General features: G+C 39.7%; 1 protein-coding gene across 3 annotated transcripts in view; it reads right to left on the bottom strand.

Moving 5' to 3' along the window:
- Positions 1-4,809: 4,809 nt before the first annotated feature.
- Positions 4,810-21,950, bottom strand: part of WDR47 (WD repeat domain 47) — a 74,958-nt gene continuing 57,817 nt past the window's right edge. For 2 of the 3 annotated variants that reach the window (XM_012468036.2, XM_012468038.3), the window contains exons 10-15: positions 19,840-19,997; positions 16,778-16,947; positions 16,105-16,275; positions 15,227-15,358; positions 9,138-9,356; positions 4,810-6,169 (exon numbers count right to left, since the gene is read on the bottom strand). In XM_012468036.2, coding sequence (XP_012323459.2) covers positions 6,027-6,169; positions 9,138-9,356; positions 15,227-15,358; positions 16,105-16,275; positions 16,778-16,947; positions 19,840-19,997 — 993 coding nt within the window. In that variant the 3' untranslated portion in view covers positions 4,810-6,026. The remainder of the gene's footprint in view (positions 6,170-9,137; positions 9,357-15,226; positions 15,359-16,104; positions 16,276-16,777; positions 16,948-19,839; positions 19,998-21,950) is intronic. The other variant, XM_064372743.1, reaches the window with a different exon arrangement.

Here is a 21,950-nt window from a genome sequence, read left to right as displayed (position 1 = left end):
GTCAGTCACATTTGGCTCAGAATAAATCTCTTCAAATACTTTTACAGAGTGTGACTCCATTGACATTACAATTTTCTTTTTTTAGCCTTCTCTACACTAGCAGACATTACAATTTCAAAAAAAAAATTTTTTTAAATATAATTTGGGGGCAGATGTGGTGTGTCATGCCCGTAATGCTAGCATTTTGGATAGCTAAGATGGAAGGATTGTTAAGAGGCCAGGAGTGTAAGACCAGTGTGGGCAACATAGTAAGACCCCCATCTCCATAAAAAAATTAGCCCCACATCATGGCATGTGCCTGTAGTCCTAACTACTCGGGAGGCTGAGTGAGGCAGGAGGATCACTTGAGCCCAGGAGTTCTAGGACACAGTAAGCAAGACTTTGTCAATACAACACAATGCAATAAATTTAAAAATTAAATTTTAAAAATAGAACTAGGCAGGGCGAGGTGGCTCACACCTGTAATCCCAGCACTTTGGGAGGCTGAGGTGGGTGGATCCCCTGAGGTTGGGAGTTCAAGATCAGCCTGACCAACATGGGGAAACCCTGTCTCTACTAAAAACACAAAATTAGCCGGGCATGGTGGTGCATCCTGTAAGCTCAACTACTCAGGAGGCTGAGTCAGGAGAATTGTTTGAACCCAGGAGATGGAGGTTGCAGTGAGCCAAGATCGGGCCATTGCATCCAGCCTGGGCAGCAAGAGCAAAACTCTGTCTCAAAAAAAAAAAAGATAGAAATAATCTCTCAACTTGATGAGGCTGAAAAAAAAAAAGGAAGGAAGAAAAAGAAAACAAATAAAATTGGAACAGACCTCTGAAGGTTATGCCTGGAAAAAATTAAAAATCTCTGCACTACCCACCCACCCAACTCTTCTTCCTTGCACTCTCATATGAGACGGACTCCGAGAGTATAGACACTTCAGTCCTCTCATTTTCTCTTATATGTGAACCTCAAAGAATCTATTCACCCCCATCAGAAGATGGTGTGGAGACAAACAAAAAAGGACATATGTAACCAGCTACTTATTGAAACAAATATTATAATTTCTGGTGCTTATTATTATTACTTTGAGATGAAATCTTGCTCTGTCACCCAGACTGGAGTGCAGTGGCACAATCTTGGCTCACTGCAACCTCCACCTCCTGTGTTCAAGCGATTCTCCTGCCTCAGCCTCAGCCTCTCACGTAGCTGGGATTACAGGCACACGCCACCACCACCCCCGGCTAATCTGTTTTTTCGTTGTTGTTTTTTTTGTATTTTTAGTAGGGACAAAGTTGCACCATTGTTGACTAGAGTCAAACTCTGTAAAATATTTTGAGAGATTTATTCTGAGCCAAATATGAGTGACCATGGCACATGACACAGCTCCTCAGGAGGTTCTGAGAACATGTGCCCAAGGTGGTCGGGTACAGATTAGTTTTACATATTTTAGGGAGGCATGAGAGATCAATCAAATACATTTAAGAAATACATTGGTTTGGCTTAGAAGGTGGGACAACTCAAAGCAGGGGGACTTCCAGGCTATAGGTAAATTTAAACATTTTCTGGTTGACAATTGGTTGAGTTTATCTGAAGACCTCAGATCAAAGGAAATGTTCAGGTTAAGATAAAGGATTGTGGAGGCCGGGCACAGTGGCTCACGCCTATAATCCCAGCACTTTGGGAGGCCAAGGCGGGTGGATTACGAGGTCAAGAGATTGAACCCATCCTGGCCAACATGGTGAAAACTCGTCTCTACTAAAAAAATACAAAAATTAGCTGGTCGTGGTGGCGCGCGCCTGTAGTACCAGCACTCAGGAGGCTGAGGCAGGAGAATTGCTTGAACCCGGGAGGCGGAGGTTGCAGTGAGCCGTGATCATGCCACTGCAATCCAGCCTGGCGCCTGGCGACAGAGCGAGACTCTCAAAAAAAAAAAAAACAGGATTGTGGAGACCCAGTTTTATTGTTCAGAGAAGCTCCCAGATAAAAGACTTCAGAGAAAGCAGGTTGTAAAATGTTTCTTATAGGAGTTAAAAGGGTGCCTGGCTCTTAGTTGATTATCTCCTGGATCTGGAAAGGAAGGAAGGAAAACAAAGGGGAAAGGGGATTTTCTATAGAATGCGTATTTTTCCCACAAGAGACTTTGCAGGGCAATTTCAAGGTATGGCAAGGAAATGTATTTTGGGGTAAAACATTTTAATTTTCTTCCTTGTTATGCCAGAGTCAAGATTGGAACGTAAATCACAATATACAGCATAGAATAAAACCCATCTGATGAGAATTTATGGTTTGTAAAGCATGACTCCCCAGACCCTTTAGATAGGAATTTGGGCAAGATTTAAAAAAGAAAAATTCAGAGTTTAGTCTCACTGTGTTGGCCAAGCTGGTCTTGAACTCCCGACCTCAAGTGAACCACTTGCCTCAGCCTCCCAAAGTGCTGGGATTACAGGTGTGAGCCACCACACCCAGCCTTGGTGCTTATTATACTGCAGTAAAAGAAATGAATTCCATACCTCAAGTCCAGGAGAACCTTTTCTCCCTGACAGTGGTGAAGGTGGAATACACAATTTAATGAATATTTTTAACCATGAACTTGAACTGGTCTATATTTAAAAATTGCCTTTTTTTTTTCTAGTTTTAAACTTAACACAACTTAACTAATATCTAAAATGTGTGAAATTCAACATGAAAGTAAACTAGAGACTGTGGCCTACTTTTAGAATTCCCTTCTGCATGCCTGAGAGGTAGAAAATTTGTGTACCTATTGAATACCCACAAGCTAGCTGTATGTTATTTCTTCCTAAGTTGAAATTGCAAAATTGTAACTGAGACAGTGAAAGAGATCTGACCTCACCAACTCCATCTTGCTTCCAAGCTGTCCTTGTTCATTCCCGGGCATTGGCCAAACTAACTTTGGGAGGAACTTAATTTATAGTTTATAGTTTGAAATAAAAATAACAGCTCTGGCCGGGTTCGGTGGCTCACACCTGTAATTCCAGCACTTTGGGAGGCCGAGATGGACGAACCACTTGAGGTCAGGAGTTCAAGACCCGTCTGGCCAACATGGCGAAACCCTGTCTCTACTAAAAATACAAAAATTAGCTGGGTGTGGTGGTGCACACTTGTAATCCTAGCTGCTGGGGAGACTGAGGCAGGAGAATTGCTGGAGGCGGAGGTTGCAGTGAGCTGAGATCATGCCATTGCACTCCAGCCTGTGTGACAAGAGCGAGACTTCATCTCAAAAAAAAAAAAAAAAAAAAACTAATAATAGCACTTTCCCAAACAAGCCCCCTTCTTGCCTGAGGTCTAGACTACCTCCCTTTGAAGATTAACAATTTAGCCATAAGATTAGAAATTATGGCTTAGGATTCATACAGCTGGAGGCTACAAGATTCTGACCCTCCCCATATTGGTCCTGGGGATAACATCATTATTATAAAAACTAAGATGAGAGATTGAGGTATTTCCCAGACCCTGTGTTTGATGGATGAGCTGGCACCAGCCATAATCGATAAACTGGCTCATCTCATCTTCCCCCACCCAGGAACTGACTCAAGAAGACAGCTTTGACTCTCTGATTTCATCTCCAACCCAACCAATCAGCACTCCCAATTTACTAGGAGTGAATCCCACCCACCAAATTATCCTTAAAAACTCTGATCCTGGAATGCTCTGGGAGACTGATTTGAATAATAAAACTCCAGTCTTCTGCACAGCTGGCTCTGCATGAATAACTCTTTCTCTGTTGTAGTTCACTTGTCTTAAATAAATTGGCTCTGTCTAGGCAGAGGGCATAGTGAATCTGTTGGGTGATTACCTAATTTGACATACTCATACTCCTGAGTAAGAATTTATACATGATGCTAGGCTTTTATTAATCAACTTTCACAACATATTAAGGATAGAAAGTTCTCTAAATCTTGGATAAAAGAGATAGAAGACACACAAAAGTTATACAGGCCAGGCACAATGGCTCCTGCCCATAATCCCAGCACTTCAGGAGGCTGACTCAGGAGAATCACTTGAGGCCAAGAGTGCAAGACCCCATTTCTACAAAAATTATTATTTTTTTTGTTAAGTTATACAGTTGCCAAGGGTTTGTAGGGAACCACCCTGACACCCCACCTTAGGGACCCCAAGTTTGGTGGCAATAAAGGAATGAGAAAAAGACAGATTAAGAGTGCAAAATGTGGGACCAGAGGCAGTGAAGGCCCCAAGCTCTGCTCTTCCACAGTATGTACTGGTTACAATCACTTTGATCTCTAGGGTAGGCAGTGGAGTGATGGTGGGGAGAGGGTGAGGTGATGGTGGGTGAATGAGTGAGCCGGAACTGGTGTGTCATTCTAAAGACTGATAACAGTGGCAGTTTGGGAGTTTCACAAAACAAGAACACGTGGTTATCTTTAGCCTATTACCTATGTGCAGCTGGTGGAACTCGGACCTTACAAGGAGCCTACAAGTCTGGTTACATCTTAGTGCTATGAAGGGGGTTCACGTCCTTGAGCACAATGTTTATGGTAACAGAGCCTAGTCACCCTGCACTGACATGAAGCATGGAGGAGTTTGCCTCCTAAGAGGCCTCCCACAGTTGGCTGCAGTTTGTTGTTCCCAGTTTATATGTTACTCATAACCAATGTATGGAGGCACTCTGTAAGTCCTTTCTTCTTTGCTGCTTCCCCCAACAAGGGTTAAAAAAAAATTAGTTGAAGAACTTCAGAAAGAAATCTAAGAAACTGATGATGGGCTTCATCCACTGGACCTCACTTCCTCCAAGTAAACTGAAAAAATAACATTCTTTCAAAAGCCAAAGACTCTGAGGAATAGAAACAGTTTAGGTGTCAAGAGGTCTTTATTGAAATAATAGCACAGTTACACTTCTAATACCCTTTCCACTTGTATACAACGATGAAAAATGCTTGCTACATACAGTGCACAGACAGTTCAATAATGAGAACCAATAAAACTGCATTTTAAATAAATAGCCTATTTAAATAATTTAAAGTAAAATTACTGTACAATATGAAAATAAAGATACATAAATGTTAGAATCTACAAAGCTATAGAAATAAAATCATTATTCTGCATTACATAAAACAGTGCAAGAAAAAAAAATCCAAATAAGCTTTTGGAGTGCAAAGTTAAAATTTTCCATTTTAAATTATCATGCAGACATAGCATTTCAAGCCATGCTATGGTCTATGGCAAGGATTTTAATTTTTAAGGGGAAAAATGCTAACCAGTAAATTTACTGTACCATCAAGTGTTGCATCACATAACTGCTGCGGCTCTGCTTCTACAGTACAGTCTGGAAGGGAAGTATCTTGTTCATTCAAAAAACTGAAGTTAACAAGTTTTTGAAGCAAACACATTTACCTTTTAGCCTGAAACAAAATTATGTGACAAAATAATCATATCCCTGGGTTTAAGAAAAAAGTAAGGGCCTATACCACATAGTGAACTAAAAGCAGTTTTTCATTCATGTTTAAACTTCATAATGATCCTTAAGTGAAAGCAACCATGTAACTTTTGAGTGACATGTTATAGAATTCTGACCTCTAGAAGACAAGTGATAATACAATACGGGATTGTGAGAAGAGCAAAAGTAATTTCTGAACACCTGGGAAGTTTAATCTGGGAGGAACTTGGTTGCATTACATTTAATAATATAGTTGAAGTATAATTCCATTTCAATGTGCATATAAAACTGTTATTTAGGCAAAGACCAAGGAATGCATTTAATACTAAACCGTAAACACACTGTCCACCTTGACTTGGAGTGCACACCAACAACGGAAGAGCTCTTCTGCAGACTTTGGCAACAAGACTACATACAGCAGGTCACAGCAGCACGAGCTCACGTGGAAGACTGAAAGCACTGCAGAATAACACCACCCAACACGTCCTATCAGTGGGATACATGGTAATAAGGGGCCTCTTCGTGCTAAACCACTTTCCTGGACAGTGTACGTTCTTCAGGTTTGTAATTTTACAACTCAGTAGTCTTAAGTCTCTGTGCTTTCACTGCATAGACTGACATGGGGTGTGCTCTACCCATTGTAAGTCCAGAGGGTGACAGTTCTATCTGCAGAGGACGACAGGAAGGAAAGATCCTGGGTGTGCCATCTGCACTGAATCACTTTGTCCTTGTGCTCCCCCACCACCATGATAGGAAGCTGCTTAGTAAGATCCCCTAAATTAAAAAAGAAAAGAGATGTTGATTTACAATGCAAAATAAGTATATGTATAGATTTTATAGACTTCCTGTTACTTTAAGACATTACAGTATAAAAAATCCTAAACTACATTAATATAATACATTGAAAGGTTTATACGTGGATGAATTACTAACTACCTAATTATGTTATTAGGATTTGGTAACATATACCCATGCAGTAACATCTAACAAGCTGCCTCTCTCTTCGAAATTCTCTCAACTTGGTTTCTCCCTGATTTCAGTGCCATCCTATCTTTTGCTAGTTTCCCTTCTCTTCTTGACTTAAAGCTTGGTGAATACCAGGAGTCAACGCTCAGATTTCTTCTGTTCTCTCTGTACCTAACTTCCTGCAGAATTTCATCTAGCAACATGGTCATTTATATATTTATAATTCATACATATTTTATCTCCAATCTTGACTTCTCACCTAAGCTCCAGACTAGTATCCAAATAATCATTCAACTTCTCACTTGACTGCCTGATAGTCATCCTAATTTAACTTGTCTAAGACCAAACTCTTGGTTTTCTTGCCTAAACCTGTTCCTCCCCTCACCTGTCTTCCTTAACTCAACGGCACCGGCACCATCTGGTTGCTCATGACAAAAACCTGGGAATCATCACTGATTCCTTTTCCCCTTACTCCCCAAATCTACTCCAAATAAAATACATCTCAAATTAATCACTTCTTACTACCTTCACCTCCACCACCATAGTCCGAGCCACCATCATCTCACCTGAACTATTCCAACAGCCTCCTTACTGACATTTATATCTCTACTCTTGCCCCGCTTACAATCTACTCTCCCTACGGAACACCAAATTATCTAAAAATATAATTCAGCTCCTAACACTCCCATTTAAAATCTTCCAAAGGCTTCACATTATACTTTTTAAAATGTTTACAGCCCACCAACTATAATAAATGTACCAGCATGGAGGGGGATGCTGACAATGGGAGAAGCAGGCTATGCATGTGTGATTTGGGAGTATATGGGAAATCTCTGTATCTTTCTCTCAATTTTGCTGTTAACCTCTAAGTGCTATTAAAAATAAAGCCCTTAAAAAAAAAAAAAGGCTATAAAACCCTGCCTCATTTATTCTTTGGTGTCGCTCTCTCTCTTAGTTCACTAAGTTCCGGCCACACTGGCTTCTTGCAGTGTCATGAACATGCTAAGTTGGTTCCTACTTCAGCATCCTTATACTTGCTATGCTCTTCTCCTAGGGTCCTGGCCTGGCCTGTTCCCCCTTATCATTCTGGTCCTGTGCAAAGGCATTCCCTTGGAGAGAGCTAGTCAGTTATCTTACCTAAAACAGCCTTCCCCTGCAGTGAACAAAGAGGCGCCACTGCACTCCAGCCTGGGCGACAGAGCGAGACTCCGTCTCAAAATACATAAATAAAATAGCCTTCCCCTATTCACCCCAGTCACTATCTCCCTACCATGCTAATTTTTAAGACGGCACTAATAACTAAAATTACATTGTATACTGGTTTACTTTTTATTGACCTCTAAAATACAAGCTCTATCAAGGAGGGAATTAACTGCCTTATTCATCTGTCTGTCCCTAGTTGATACAAAATAAATATTTGTTTGATGAACGTTTAAAAATAAAACTAGACACTAAGACCTAATTACAAAGATTGTATGCTAATGATTTTTTTTTTTTTTTTTTTTTGAGACGGAGTTTCGCTCTTGTTACCCAGGCTGGAGTGCAATGGCACGATCTCGGCTCACCGCAACCTCCGCCTCCTGGGTTTAGGCAATTCTCCTGCCTCAGCCTCCTGAGTAGCTGGGATTACAGGCACACGCCACCATGCCCAGCTAATTTTTTGTATTTTTAGTAGAGACGGGGTTTCACCATGTTGACCAGGATGGTCTCGATCTCTTGACCTCATGATCCACCCGCCTCAGCCTCCCAAAGTGCTGGGATTACAGGCGTGAGCCATGGCACCCGGCATGCTAATGATTTTTTAAATGTAGAGGCTAATAAGAGTACATAAATCCATCACTTATTTTAGAATGAGTCACTATAATAAATGTTGATTTTAAAAAATATCTTAAGCAGAGGTGAGAGGATCACTTGAGACCTGGAGTTCAAGACCAGCCAGCCTTGGCAACATGGCAAGATCCCATCTTTACAAAAAAATTTAAAAAATTTGCCATCCATGGTGGTGCACAGATGTAGTTCCAGCTACTCAGAGGGTGAGGCAGTAGGATCACTAGAACCCAGGAGGTCAAGGGTGTAGTGAGCTGTGACTGTGCCACTGCACTCCAGCCTGGGTGAAAGAGTGAGACCCTGTCTCAAAAAAGAAATCAAAAACTAACAATAAGGCTGGGTGTGGTGGCTCACGCCTGTAACCCAGCACTCTGGGAGGCCAATGCAGGCAGACCACTTGAGCTCAGAAGTTCGAGACCAGCCTGGGCAACACGGCAAAACTTTGTCTCTTCAAAAGATACAAAAATTAGCCAGGTATGGTGGCATGTACCTGTAGTCCTAGCTACTTGCAGGGCTGAGGCTGGAGGATCACGAGCAGGGGAGCTAAAGGCCACAGTGAGCTAAGATCACACCACTGCACTCTAGCCTGGGCAACAGAGCAAGACTCTGTTTCAAAAAAAAAAAACAGCTCGGGCATGGTGGCTCACGCCTGTAATCCCAGCACTTTGGGAGGGGAAGGTGGGTCGATGACTTGAGCCCAGGATTTTGAGACCAGCCTGGGCAACATAGTGAGACTCTGCCTCTATAAAAACAAAACCAAAACCAAAACCTAACAATAAGACTATTCACTGCTTATTTAATAATTTGCTATTATATATCTTAATACAGTCTTAGTAATCTGCTCAATACTATAAAATAATTGAAAATATTATATAATCAACCATACCACATTAACAAAAAAACAAAGGTCCCAAATAGAAGAGGAAAGGGAGAAGGCTATCTCAATCACCTTGTAGGTCTGTCACCTTTATTTTCATATCATAAGAGCCTGTTAGCAAGTAGTGAGCTCCAGGGGAGAATCGAACAGATCGAACATCACTGGAATGAGGGTGATAACTTTGTACCATTCTTCCTCCTCTTATGTCATACAACATGCAGCTAGAATCTTCTTGACCTGTGGCTAAGAGACGACCACTGGGATCGACAGCTACAGATGCCACTGCACTGCCTGTAGTGGTAGGAATGAAAGTTTAAATATAGAAAATCAATATACCCAAATGAAAACACAGCTATGTTCATTGAACCATATACTAATGATTTAATGTAGTTTATCAATACTGTTCAGCTATGAAAAAAATCCAGATTAACAGTTAACCAATAAACACTTGTCTCCTCTTAAGGGGCAAGGCCTAAACAAGATTTTGTAAGAAACAAGAGAGTCCATTTTTTGTCATTTGAGAGAACTCTGTAGAACAGTATTACCTATAGTGCAATAGATGACCCAGGCTACAGAAACCACTTTTCCCAATCCAGTGTTTTCACTGCTGAGTAAGTATCTAGAAATGCTCCTATACCCAGCTGACAGTCTAGATAAAGAGGTAAGAAATTCGGTAACAAAATATATTTTAGGACAACAGTATAGGAAATGTACTAAAGCAACACATGATTACTGCCAATGGGCACTGTTAACAGAAAATAAGCTCTTAGGGCATATATTCAGGGCAACTTGAATCCACATCTCCCATAAATACAATAAATAAACAGGCAGGATGCAGTGGCTCATGCCTGTAATCCCAGTACTTTGGGAGGTCAAGGCACATGGATCACAAGGTCAGGAGTTCAAGACCACCCTGGTCAACATGGTGAAACCCTGTCTCTACTAAAAATATAAAAATCAGCTGGGCGCGGTGGTGCATGCCTGTAATCCCAGCTACTGGGGAGGCTGAGGCAGCAGAATCGCTTGAACCTGGGAGGTAGAGGCTTCAGGGAGCCAAGATCATGACACTGCACTCCAGCCTAAGCAACAGAGCAAGACACGGTCTAAAAAAAATATATATATATATATATATTTTGAGACAGAGTGAGACCCTGTCTCAAAAAAATAAATAAAAAGAAAAAAGAAAAGAAATTTGAGTAACACTGCTCTAGACCAAAGTGGTCTAGGAAGATGTCACAAAAAAATGGGAGGTTAAGTTAGATATTGAAAAACAATAAACCGTATAAGTTTATGTATGTATACACATGCAAACACATACATTTATATGTAATAAAGAATAATATTTCCTTGAAATATTGGAAGAGAAGAGGGCTATTACAGTCAGGAAGAATTACATGAGAAAAAGTTTAGAGGAAAAATATAAAACAGCTTAAAGGAAAGTAGATCAGTTTGCTGGAGTTAAAACCGTAACTTTTAACAAAAGTTAACGTGAAAGGCAGCTTGAAACTGAAATCCAAAAGGTAGTTAGGGCCAGACCATCAAGTGCCTAAATCTCAAACTGCAAAGTTTTGAATTTATCTCTGTAGACAGTGAAGCATCATTGTAGGTTTCTAAGCAACAGAATTACATGATCTGAGCAGTACTTTGAGTAAAAGTGAAAATGTGTATCAAATTAAAGCGAAAAGACTGTAGAACAAAAGAGGCCACTGGAAGACAAGACAGATTTCAGGAACAAAAACTGAATAAACAGTCGTCAACAGTCTTGGAAATTAATTGCCTATGTGGGGCAGTTAATCAAAATAAAGCAAAAATGAGTCCCAGATTTCAAATCTAGTTGCATGAGGAAATGAGAGAACCATTAACAAAACTAAGGAAGATGCAAAAGCAAAAACAAAACAGTAGGGAAGGTGGGAAGAATAACTGATTTAGAGAAGAAATAAAAAGAGTTTAGTTTTACACATAACAAAGTTTACAGTGTCAACAAAAATCTCATTCATTTACTCAACAAAGTTATTAAATCACTACTCCCTTAGGCCAGGCACTATGGCAAGCGCTAACCTCTTCTGAAAGTAAAACAGGTATGATTGGTGCCTTGATGAAACTCTATTGGAAGAGGTAAGCAATAAATCTATTGGAGGAGGTAAGCAAAAAAATAAATAAAACTAAGAGTAAACAAGTACATAATTTTAAATAGTGATAAGAGTTCACTTATAGAAAATAATGGTGAGGTCCCAATTAGGTAAGTCAAAGAAGGCCTCTCTGGCCAGGTAATATTGAAGCTAAGACCTAAAGACGAGAAGGACCTAACCATGAGAAGACAAGGGGGAGGAACATTTCAAACTAAGGAAATAGCATATGGCTTCACTGGACATGGGAGGAGCTTGGCATGTTCCAGGAACTGGAAAGAAAAAAGTGATCTGAGATGAGACTAGAAGGGTACAAATGCCAAATCAAGCAGAGTCTTGTAGGTCATGATAACAAGTGTGCACTTTAAGATTCAAAGTCAGCCGGGCACAGTGGCTCACACCTGTAATCCCAGCACTTTGAAAGGCCAAGGCGGCTGGATCACTTGAGGTCAGAAGTTTGAGACCAGCCTGGCTAACATGGTGAAGCCTCGCCTCCACCAAAAATACAAAAGTTACCTGGGCATGGTGATGCCTGGCTGAGGCATGAAAATCGCTTGAACACAGGTGGCGGAGGTTGCCCGAGACTGCACCACTGAACCCCAGCTAGGGCGACAAAGTGAGAATCTCTCTCAAAAACAAATACAAAAACAAAAATGAGCTGGGTGTGGTGGCACATGCCTGTAATCCCAGCTACTCGGGAGGCTGAGGCAGGAGAATCGCTTGAATCTGGGAGACGGAAGTTGCAGTGAGCAGAGACTGTGCCACTGCACTACTCCAGGCTGGGCAACAAGAGTGCGATTCCCTCTCAAAAAAAAAACTCTTTGTAAATGTGGCTTGTTATTGTAGCACTTTTTACACTGAAACTATACTTGAACAGTTCCAACTGTATATACTGTATGGAGCTTGTCCTCTAAGTGGTTTTTAATTTCTGTATCTCACAGTGTCCTGTAAATATAGATTAAAGTCCATTCTTTTCTTTAATTAAAAAAAAAAAAAGAATTTTATGAGCCTGGCACACAGAATAGGTTTCAGCTAGAGATAAAATTTAAGGTCTTTCAGCATATGAGTTACACTTAAAGCTGGAAGAATGGATGCAATCATCTAGAGAAAGAAAGGAGACTAAAGTCCTGAGCCCTAGGGAATGCCAGAACTTAGAAGTTGAGCAAAGAGAAAGAGCCAGTAAGAGAGTAACAGAAAGCCTAAAAGAAAAGTGGAAGAAGTCAACTGTGTTGCATGAGACTGAGAGCTAAAGCAAAATGAGGATATAAAAGTGATCTGACAACAGAAAGTTTGTTGGTGATCTTCAGGAAATGGCTAACAGTATACATAGGCAAGACTTTCAAGATATCTGAGTAAAAAAGGAAGCAAAAATGGAGGGTAAGAGCTGGGAGAGGGATACGGAGGTCAGGAGATGAACTTTGGGCATTGCCAATTCTGTAAAATGTTTGCATGTGCATGGTAGGGAAGCAGAGGAGAGATACAGTAAGAGGAAGACATTAATATTATCAGAGAGAAGAGACGACCAAAAACTAGAAGTCTCTGAAACGGAGAAAAAGGGGCTGAAAATAATGTAGACTGCTAGAGTTCAAAAATAAATTAGTAGTAAGTATATAGAAACTACACAAATAAAAAACACAATTATTAACCCCAAGGAAAATATGTACAAGAAAAAATAAGCTATGAATGGCACTGCCCTGGTTAAAATAATATAAACAGTGACTAACTGAACTAGCCAAAATTGATATATCAAAAAGATGTGGAGGGGCTGGGCATGGTGGTGCGTGCCTGTGGTCCCAGCTACTCAGGAAGCTAAGGCAGGAGGATGGCTTGAGCCTGGAAGTCAAAATTGCAGTGAGTCATGATTGCAACACTGCATTCCAGCCTGGGTGACAGAGCAAGACCCTGTCTCAGAAAAACAAACCAACAAACAAACAAAAAAGATGTAGAGAGAAAACAGATGTGAATGTGGAATGGTGGGAGTTGGAAAGGCACATGAAAAAGTTAAATCTTCATCTTCTCTGGTAGGAAGTCAATAAATAATCCTAAAGATAAGAAAATAAATAAATATGAATATTTCCCTTATTCACATACAAATTATTCCTCTCCCACATCTTTTCAATATCGTTCAGTTTTGGTTAGATCAGTAGTCATTGTTCATATTATTTTAACCAGGGCAATGCTGTTTTCCTTAATAAGCCTTATGGAATTGCTTGATTTCTTAAACCAGGGGTCCTGAATCCCCAGGCCGCTGACTGATAGCAGTCTGTGGCCTGTTAGGAACTGGGCTGCACACTAGGAGGTAAGTGACAAGTGAGTGAGCATTACCACCTGAGCTCCACCTCCTCTCAGATCAGTGGTGGCATTAGAAGCTCATAGGTGCGGGAACCCTATTGTGAACTGCGTATGGGAGGCATCTAGGTTGTGTGCTCCTTATGAGAATCTAATGCCTGATGATCTGAGGTGGAACAGTTTCATCTCTAAACCATCCTTACCTCTCCTACTCACCCATGGACAAACTGTTTTCCATGAAACTGACTGCTGGTGGGTGCAAAAAAGGTTGGGGACTGCTGCTCTAAACTATGTTATACATTAATTTTGAAAATGATACAAACTAAACTTTAACAAATCAATGATCACAGACTCAAATATGCTGTAATACATCATATCTGGTTTGAATCAAAGTGCAGAAAAAGGTCCATGAAACTCAAAAGAATAGGCAAGGCATTAAAAAAAATTAGAATATAAGGCAGACCTTTTCACTTGGAATAGTACCATAGAATTCTCTTCTAATTCTGCTTTTTTTTTGTTTTGTTTTTGTGAGATGGAGTCTTGCTGTGTCGCCCAGGCTGGAATGCAGTGGCAGGATCTCGGCTCACAGGCACCCACCACCACGCCTGGCTAACTTTTTTTTTGTATTTTTAGTAGAGACGGGGTTTCACCATCTTGGCCAGGCTGGTCTTGAACTCTGACTTCGTGATCCACCCGCCTTGGCTTCTCAAAGTGCTGGGATTACAGGCGTGAGCCACCATGCCTGGCTAATTATGCTTTTAAAAGCTACAAAGGACCAGACGAGGTGGCTCACAGCTGTAATCCTAGCATTTTGGGAAGCCAAGGTGGGTGGATCACCTGAGGTCAGCAGTTTGAGATAAGCCTGGCCAATATGGTGAAACCCCGTCTCCACTAAAAATACAAAAATTAGCCGGGTGTGGTGGTGCATGCCTGTAATCCCAGCTACTCAGGAGGCTGAAGCAGGAGAACCACTTAAACCTGGGAGGCGGAAGTTGCAGTAAGCCAAGATTGTGGCACTGCACTCCAGCCTGGGCAACAGAGGGAGATTCTGTTAAAAAAAAAAAAAAAAACTAACAAAAACAACAACAAAAAAAAAGGCAGAAAAGGTATTTTAAAATAAGATAAGAATAATGGCAGAATACTGTGTCACTATTAGATACCGTGCTTAAAAGGTGGTACAATGCAAAGAACAGTACATGGAACAATCCAAGACATACGGTTAAGTTTAGAAAGAAACATTTGTACTGCATGCAACCATTTGTGTGTATGTGTGAGTGCATATGTGTTTACAGGAGAAGGGAGATTAGGATATATATAAACTTTCTGGTTATATATTTATAGAGTATTTCTGGAAGAATAAATAAGATACTGGTCCTTTAGTGAAAAAGAGACCAAGAAATATGAATGGAAATAAAAGAGTATACTCTTTTGTTCAATTTCACTTTTTGCCATGTGCATGCATTTTAAAAAATGTTTCAAAAGGTCTGAGTTCTAAAATGGCCTTGCTAACAGACAATCTGGGACCTTATATTTAATATCCCTGGGCCTTGGTTTCCTAAGCTGAGTATTATTTTTACAAATAAGGTAACGAAAGTATTCTGAAAGAACTGAAAGTAACTAACAAAATATCAAGTATTTATTTCACAATTTTTTCTATTTTTTATATTGCAGGGGAGAGGAAGCAGGCTAGTGCAATTTACAAAGTTTTTTCTCATATAAATTCAGTTAAATTAATGAAAAACCTACCAGTTCCATGAAATGTTGTGCCAACAACACGAACACAACTTGGTACTCGAAGATCCCAAAATCTAACAGTCTTATCTTGGGAACCAGATGCAATCATCCAGCCACTCCAGGTATAAAGTGCTAAAATATGCCCTATAAAAGATCATATTTAATGTATGAGAGTATCTTTCCATAACATATTCAAAGCTAAGCACTCTAGAGTGAGCATGGTGGCTCATGCCTATAATCTTAGCTACTCAGGAGGCTGAGGCAGGAGGACTACTGGAGCCCAGGAGTTAGAGGCTGCAGTGAGCTATGATCCTGCCACTGCATTCTAGCCTGGGCAACAGTGCAAGACCCTGTCTCTAAAAAAAAAACGGAAAAGCAAAAAGCAAAAAGCTAAGTACTCCTTATTTACAGGGCAAGTGATGGTCTGGTTAATCAAATATACTATGTGATAGAGATTTTTCATATTTATCAAATAGATTAACAATTTTAAAAATACAATTCAGTAAAATGCACAACATCAAAACCATACTGGGCCAGGCATGGTGGCTCACGTCTGTAATCCCAACACTTTGGGAGGCTGAGAAACGATGACTGCTTGAGCCCAGGAGTTCAAGACCAGTCTGGGCAACACAGTGAGACTCCGTAACTACAAAATTTTTTTTAAATTACCCAGACATGGTAGCATGTGCCTATAGTCCCAGCTACTCAGGAAGCTGGGTGGGAAGATCACTTGAGCTCAGGAGGTCAAGGCTGCAGGCTGTGATTGCACCACTGCACTCCATCTGGGCAATAAGAGCAAGACTCTATCTCTTAGAAAAGAAAATGCAGAGAGGAAAAAAAGCACACATTGAACAAAAAGAAAAGCAGTACGTGAAACTGATATTACATACCAGTATGTCCACTCAAAGCATGGAGGCCCTGTCCTCTTTGACAATCTGTTGTATAAATGTTACAATCCCCTGCTCCAGCACTTATTAAAATAGCTCCTCCGCTTTCCGGGCCTTCCATAAATGCCAAGTCTCTAATTGTTCCATCATGCATACTAAATTCCAGATCTGGTCCTGAAACAGTAATAAGAATTAAAAAAAAAAAATGCTGCTCAACTTACTGTGATAACTTGAGACTGCTAAACTACCTCAAAATGGGTTAAGAGTAATGATTTAGAAATATGGTTTGTATTTTCATTTAGAGATTGATATTATAAGTAATTTCACTTTACTGAGCAAAGGATTTTATCAAAATAGTTATTACCATAGAGTTATCTTGGTCTCTTATCCCAAAGAAAAAGAAAGAAAAGACAGGTGACCTCTAGAAAACATCTGGTAGTTATTTAAAGGTTATTTTTCTAATAATAATTTTCTAAAACTCAAACACCAACTGGACATCTGTAAGAATTTACTAAGAAAGAATAATCTCATGAATGTAACTAAACAATTAGAATATTAAATTCTTCTTTAAGATTATATTCTTGGATTTCATTAAAGACAATACAGAAATACGACATGGAGAAACCATAAGGTATACACTGGTAAGCTAGCTACTGCTTACATACTTGGGCCCTACCTGTTGCGTTACAAGTCTCTGCATTGAAGGGCAGCACTTTGACGTATTTGTCATTTGATCCCGTTGCTAGTAACTGCCCACAAGGACTCCAGGCCACACAGTAAATGGATCCTTTATGATGTTTATTCCTTTTAAAACGTACCACTGGCTGCTTAGGAGTATCGTATGCACTGAAAAGAAAAATTACAGAAAGATATTTCAATTTCTTGCTTGCTGCAATCAGTTATTATGAGGTTCAATATTACAGTTGTTCTTCAAGTAAGAAACAAAAAGCATGTCAGACAACAGGTTATTAACAGTTTTCAGAATCAGAGAAGAAACAAAATTAGAAGCATACTTAAAACCCAAAAAGTAAATTTATAAATCAAATCATACTAAACTAACTCTCATTTCAGATGATACTGGGAACATGATATATGACTTTAAAAAGAAAAATCTCCATTTCTCATTTTTTTTACGGATTTTAAGCTTAGAAACAAAAAAGAAAATTTTAAAAGCTAACAATACTTCTAAATTAAAAAAAAAATGTAATAAATATGTAATAAACATATAATATGAGCAATGTGAAACAGTTCTGTCCAGAATTTAAAATCTGGTGCAGGTAGATATTGTCATGACTACCCATATACAGTAAGGCAAGTATAAGTTGTTACACAGTCCAGTATAAAGCACTAGGCCTTAAAGGATAAGGTGAATAGAAAAAGAAAAAGGCAGGAGAAACACTTTAGTGACAATAAAATATAGTAGGGAAAGTACTGGCTGAGCATGTAGCAAGGGGAAGAGTCTGTGGGGCTAGAGGTGAAAAGCATGAGGTATTCAGTAGAGCGAGCAGGAGGGATGTGGTGGGTGAGGCACTGGAAGCTCAGCTGTGGAGGGTTCTAAATGCCAAGCTTCTCAAGAGTTTGTCCTTTAATGACAAACAATGGTTTAGAGTGGGAATAGTATTTTATCTACACTTTGAAACACAGACTAATATGATACTAAAGATTTCTAAATTAGGTATAATGATGAAATCAAGTCTATGTAGAAAAGGTGCGTTTCTGGAGATTCATCCTGAAGGATGAAACGGTTAAATGACATGATATCTGAGATTTGTTTTAAATATTTTAGCAAACAAAAAAAAAAAGATGAATGAAGCAAATGTGACAAAAATCTTGACAACTATTGCATTTCAGCATACTAGTTTCTCTACTTTCGAGTCTTTGAAAATGTTCATAATTAAGAAATTTTTAAAAAACAAACAAGACCAACAAATCTCTAATATCTAAAAAGTGTTTAATACTGATCTAGGTCGGGCATGGTGGCTCCCGAGGTCAAGCAATCAAGACCAACCTGGCCAACATGGTGATACTCTGTCTCTACTAAAAATACAAAAATTAGCTGGGCATGGTGGTGCGCGCCTGCAGTCCCAGCTACTCAGGAGGCTGAGGCAGAAATGCTTGAACCCAGGAGGCAGAGGTTGCAGTGAGCCAAGGTCAAGCCACTGTACTCCAGGCTGATGATAAGAGTGAGACTCCGTCTCAAAAAAAAAACAACAAAAAAAAACTGATCTAGAGAACAAACCAGATAAAAAGAGTTTCTTTTCAGCTGCACAACCAATTCATCACCAAATCCACTGACTCGTTCTTTAAATGGATTGTACCTCTCAAATCTACTCACTTTGCTCCACCTCCACTGCCATCACACTAGCCATCAACGACAAACAACTTCCTCCCTTCCTCCCATTGTTTCCTCTTATTGCTATCCAATCACAGCAGAATGATCATTTTAAAATACAGTTACATTTGATTTGCTACTTTCAGTGGTGTCCCACTGCACTCAGCATGAAATCTAAAACGGCTAGAAAGTGCTGCCTAATTTAGTTCATGCCTATGTCTGCAGCCTTATCCAACTTCAGCTCACAATTTTCCAACCAATCTGAATTTATTTCAGTTCCTAAAAAAAGCCAAGCTCTTTCTCACATCATGTTCCCTCTACATTACTCTCTTCTCCGTTCTCTTTACATAGCTAGGTTCTACTTATCCTTAGATCTCCAAAGATCAAAGAAGTCTTTCTCTGACTTGCCAGTCTGCACCCTACCCCATCCCCATTTTATTCTCTCACAGCACCTTGTAATCTTTCTTCATAATATGTACCAAAATGTTTATTTGTGTTCATTTGCATTATATTCATCTTCCCCACTAAACCAAAAGTTCCATGTTCCACTCCCTTCTAGAGAACTTTACGCTTCTTTCTTAAGTGTTTCTACTTAAATAATGCAGTAAGCACCAGTAAATTATAATACTATCAATCATCTAACATGGGCTTTATTATATACCCTTTCCCAATCTTTAAATGCTATCACAGTCCAAGAGCCAAAAGTATTGATTTCAGACATAGAGATAGCAAAAAATTCAAATAAATGAAAAATCCCACGACTTGTTTCTCAAAGTAGGGTTACAATTAAAAAGTCTTAAGAGTTGTAAAGCGGCCGGACGCGGTAGCTCATGCCTGTAATCCTAGCACTTTGGGAGGCCGAGGTGGGTGGATCACCTGAGGTCAGGAGTTCAAGACCAGCCTGGCCATCATGGTGAAACCCCATCTTAAAAAAAAAAAGTTGTAAAAGAGTAAGAGTTGTGTGTAAATTACCTACCTAATTTATAAACAGGTGTGTATGAATAGAAAAAAAAAAAAAAAACAGCGCAAATAGAGCTCAGTTCCAGCCAAGGTTTCAGGCATCCACTGGAGTTCTTAAAATGCATCCCTTGCAAATAAGGGGGAACTACTGTATACTTTTCAGATAAAAAACAAAATACAAAAGCCATGAAAATAAAGAATTCTAAAGCAATAAATGAGGAATGTTGTACTTAAAAACATTTTAGAAAAAAATTATAAAGTTAATCAATGACTTAAATATATTTCATAAGCACTGAAATTAAAAAGTTGTTTTACGGCAGAAAATAAAGTTTAATCGAAAGAAAGAAAGATTTGAAACACCACTGAATGGCAGTTCTGGAAAAGGAACCTATCTGGCTAAATTCAAAATTAAGGTAAGAATGGCAGCACAAATCATTGATCCTTACCTTGGATCAATTACATCTGGATAGGCACATACTCTCAGAGTTTTTGAATTTGAACCAACAGCGTATAAACCGCCAGCTGGATGAAAAGCCACTGCTCTAACAGCTTGTGTGTCTTCTAGGATATTAATACAAACAAACTGCTTTTTTGATTTGTCATCCTATGGAAAGAAATGAGTATTAGTCATCTTATTAAAAAATGAATTTGAAAGAATTTATCTTTCTCCCACTTTAAATTCATTTGAACTGTATTATTCTTGTTAGATCATGTTAGGTTTACCACTGATAATCATGTTATTTTCTCTGTTTTTCTTACTTTATTAAATCTTACTAATATTTTTCAAGAGGCAAACACACAGATGAGTAGGCAATGGTGAAGAAATCTTATTTTAGAGAGTTAAGAAACAGTTAAGATATTTCCAGGTATTATCTTCGGTGATGCTTCTATCTTTACTCTGGGATACCAGGTAATATTCAGCTCCTACAGCTACCACAAATGCAGCAAATCTTTATTTGTGTCCTTTTAATAATGCAACATCAGAGGAAACATTGTTTGCAAAGTCATCCATTTGTCTCCAAGCTTCTTTACAGCCCCACAGATCCCTTAGCCCTCCTGCAGCCAGTTTCTCCTGGAAGTTTCTAATGGTGTTTCTCTATCTTCCATTGTTTATAATTTGGAAATTCCATTTTACTATGTTCATATTCACATTCCTGTCCATGGGCCATGTCTGTATTCTTTAGATGACTCTTAAAATACAGTATTATTGACTTCATTAAAAATTTTTTTTTTTGCCAGGTGCGGTGGCTCACACCTGTAATCTCAGCACTTTGGGAGGCTGAGGCGGGTGGATCACAAGGTCAAGAGATCGAGACCATCCTGGTCAACATGGTGAAACCCCGTCTCTACTAAAAATACAAAAAATTAGCTGGGCATGGTGGCACGTGCCTGTAATCCCAGCTACTCAGGAGGCTGAGGCAGGAGAATTGCCTGAACCCAGGAGGCGGAGGTTGTGGTGAGCCGAGATCGCACCATTGCACTCCAGTCTGGGTAACAAGAGCGAAACTCTGTCTCAAAAAAAAAAAAAAATTTTTTTTTATTTTTTTCATTAAAAAAAATAGAGATGGGGTTTCACCATGTTGCCCAGGCTGGTCTTGAACTTCTGGGCTCAAACAATACGCCCACCACAGCCTCCCCCAAAGTGCTGAGATGACAGGTGTGAGCCACCACACCCAGTCAATTTTTTTTTGTTTGTTTGACATGGAGTCTCACTCTTTTGGCCAGGCTGGGGTGCAGTGGCTCAATCTTGGCTCACTGCAACCTCCACCTCCCAGGTTCAAGCGATTCTCCTGCCTCAGCCTCCTGAGTAACTGGGATTACAGTGTCTGCCACTACACTTGACTAATTTTTGTATTTTTAGTAATCACAGGGTTTCACTGTTTTGGCCAGGCTGGTCTCAAACTCCTGACCTGAAGTGATCCACTCGCCTGGGCCTCCCAAAGTGCTAGGATTACAGGCATAAGCCAACGCATCTGGCTCCGGCCAGTTTTTTTAAATACATATGATTACATTAAGTTTTTCTGACAGCAGTCTCCATATATTATTTTAAGTAGCAAATTCAAATTCCCTACTTTTTCTGTTTTTCATTACTCATTGCTGAGCTAAGCTCAGTTCATAAATACTCAAGTTTTTCTTCAATTACTAAGACAAAATATAAGCATAAATATGGGCCAGGCATGGTGGCTCATGCTTGTAATCCCAGTACTTTGTGATGCTGAGGTGGACAGATCACTTGAGCTCAGGAGTTTTAAACCAGCCTGTGCAACATGGCGAAACCCCATTTTTATAAAAATGGAAAACAAAAAACAGAAAAATTAGCCAGGTCTGGTGGTGTGCACCTGCAGTCTCGGCTACTCCGGAGGCTGAGGTGGGAGGATCAATTGAGTCTGGGAGGTCAAGGCTGTAGTAAGCCTGGGCAACAGTGAAACCCTGTTGGGAAGGGGAAGGGGAGGGAAAGGACGGGGAGGGACAGGGCGAGAAGGAAGGAAAGAATAAATATGCATTCATAAATTAAGTTCTCTTTATCAAGAAAAAAAATAGCCCATTAGAAGTTCTA

The sequence above is a fragment of the Aotus nancymaae genome, unplaced genomic scaffold, assembly GCF_030222135.1.
Source record: "Aotus nancymaae isolate 86718 unplaced genomic scaffold, 86718_ANA_hifiasm-v0.15.2.pri h1tg000007l, whole genome shotgun sequence".
In the NCBI taxonomy this organism is placed as follows: domain Eukaryota; kingdom Metazoa; phylum Chordata; class Mammalia; order Primates; family Aotidae; genus Aotus; species Aotus nancymaae.
The sequence above is the reverse complement of the archived record's forward strand: the minus strand, read 5'-3'. Positions and strand labels throughout refer to the sequence as shown.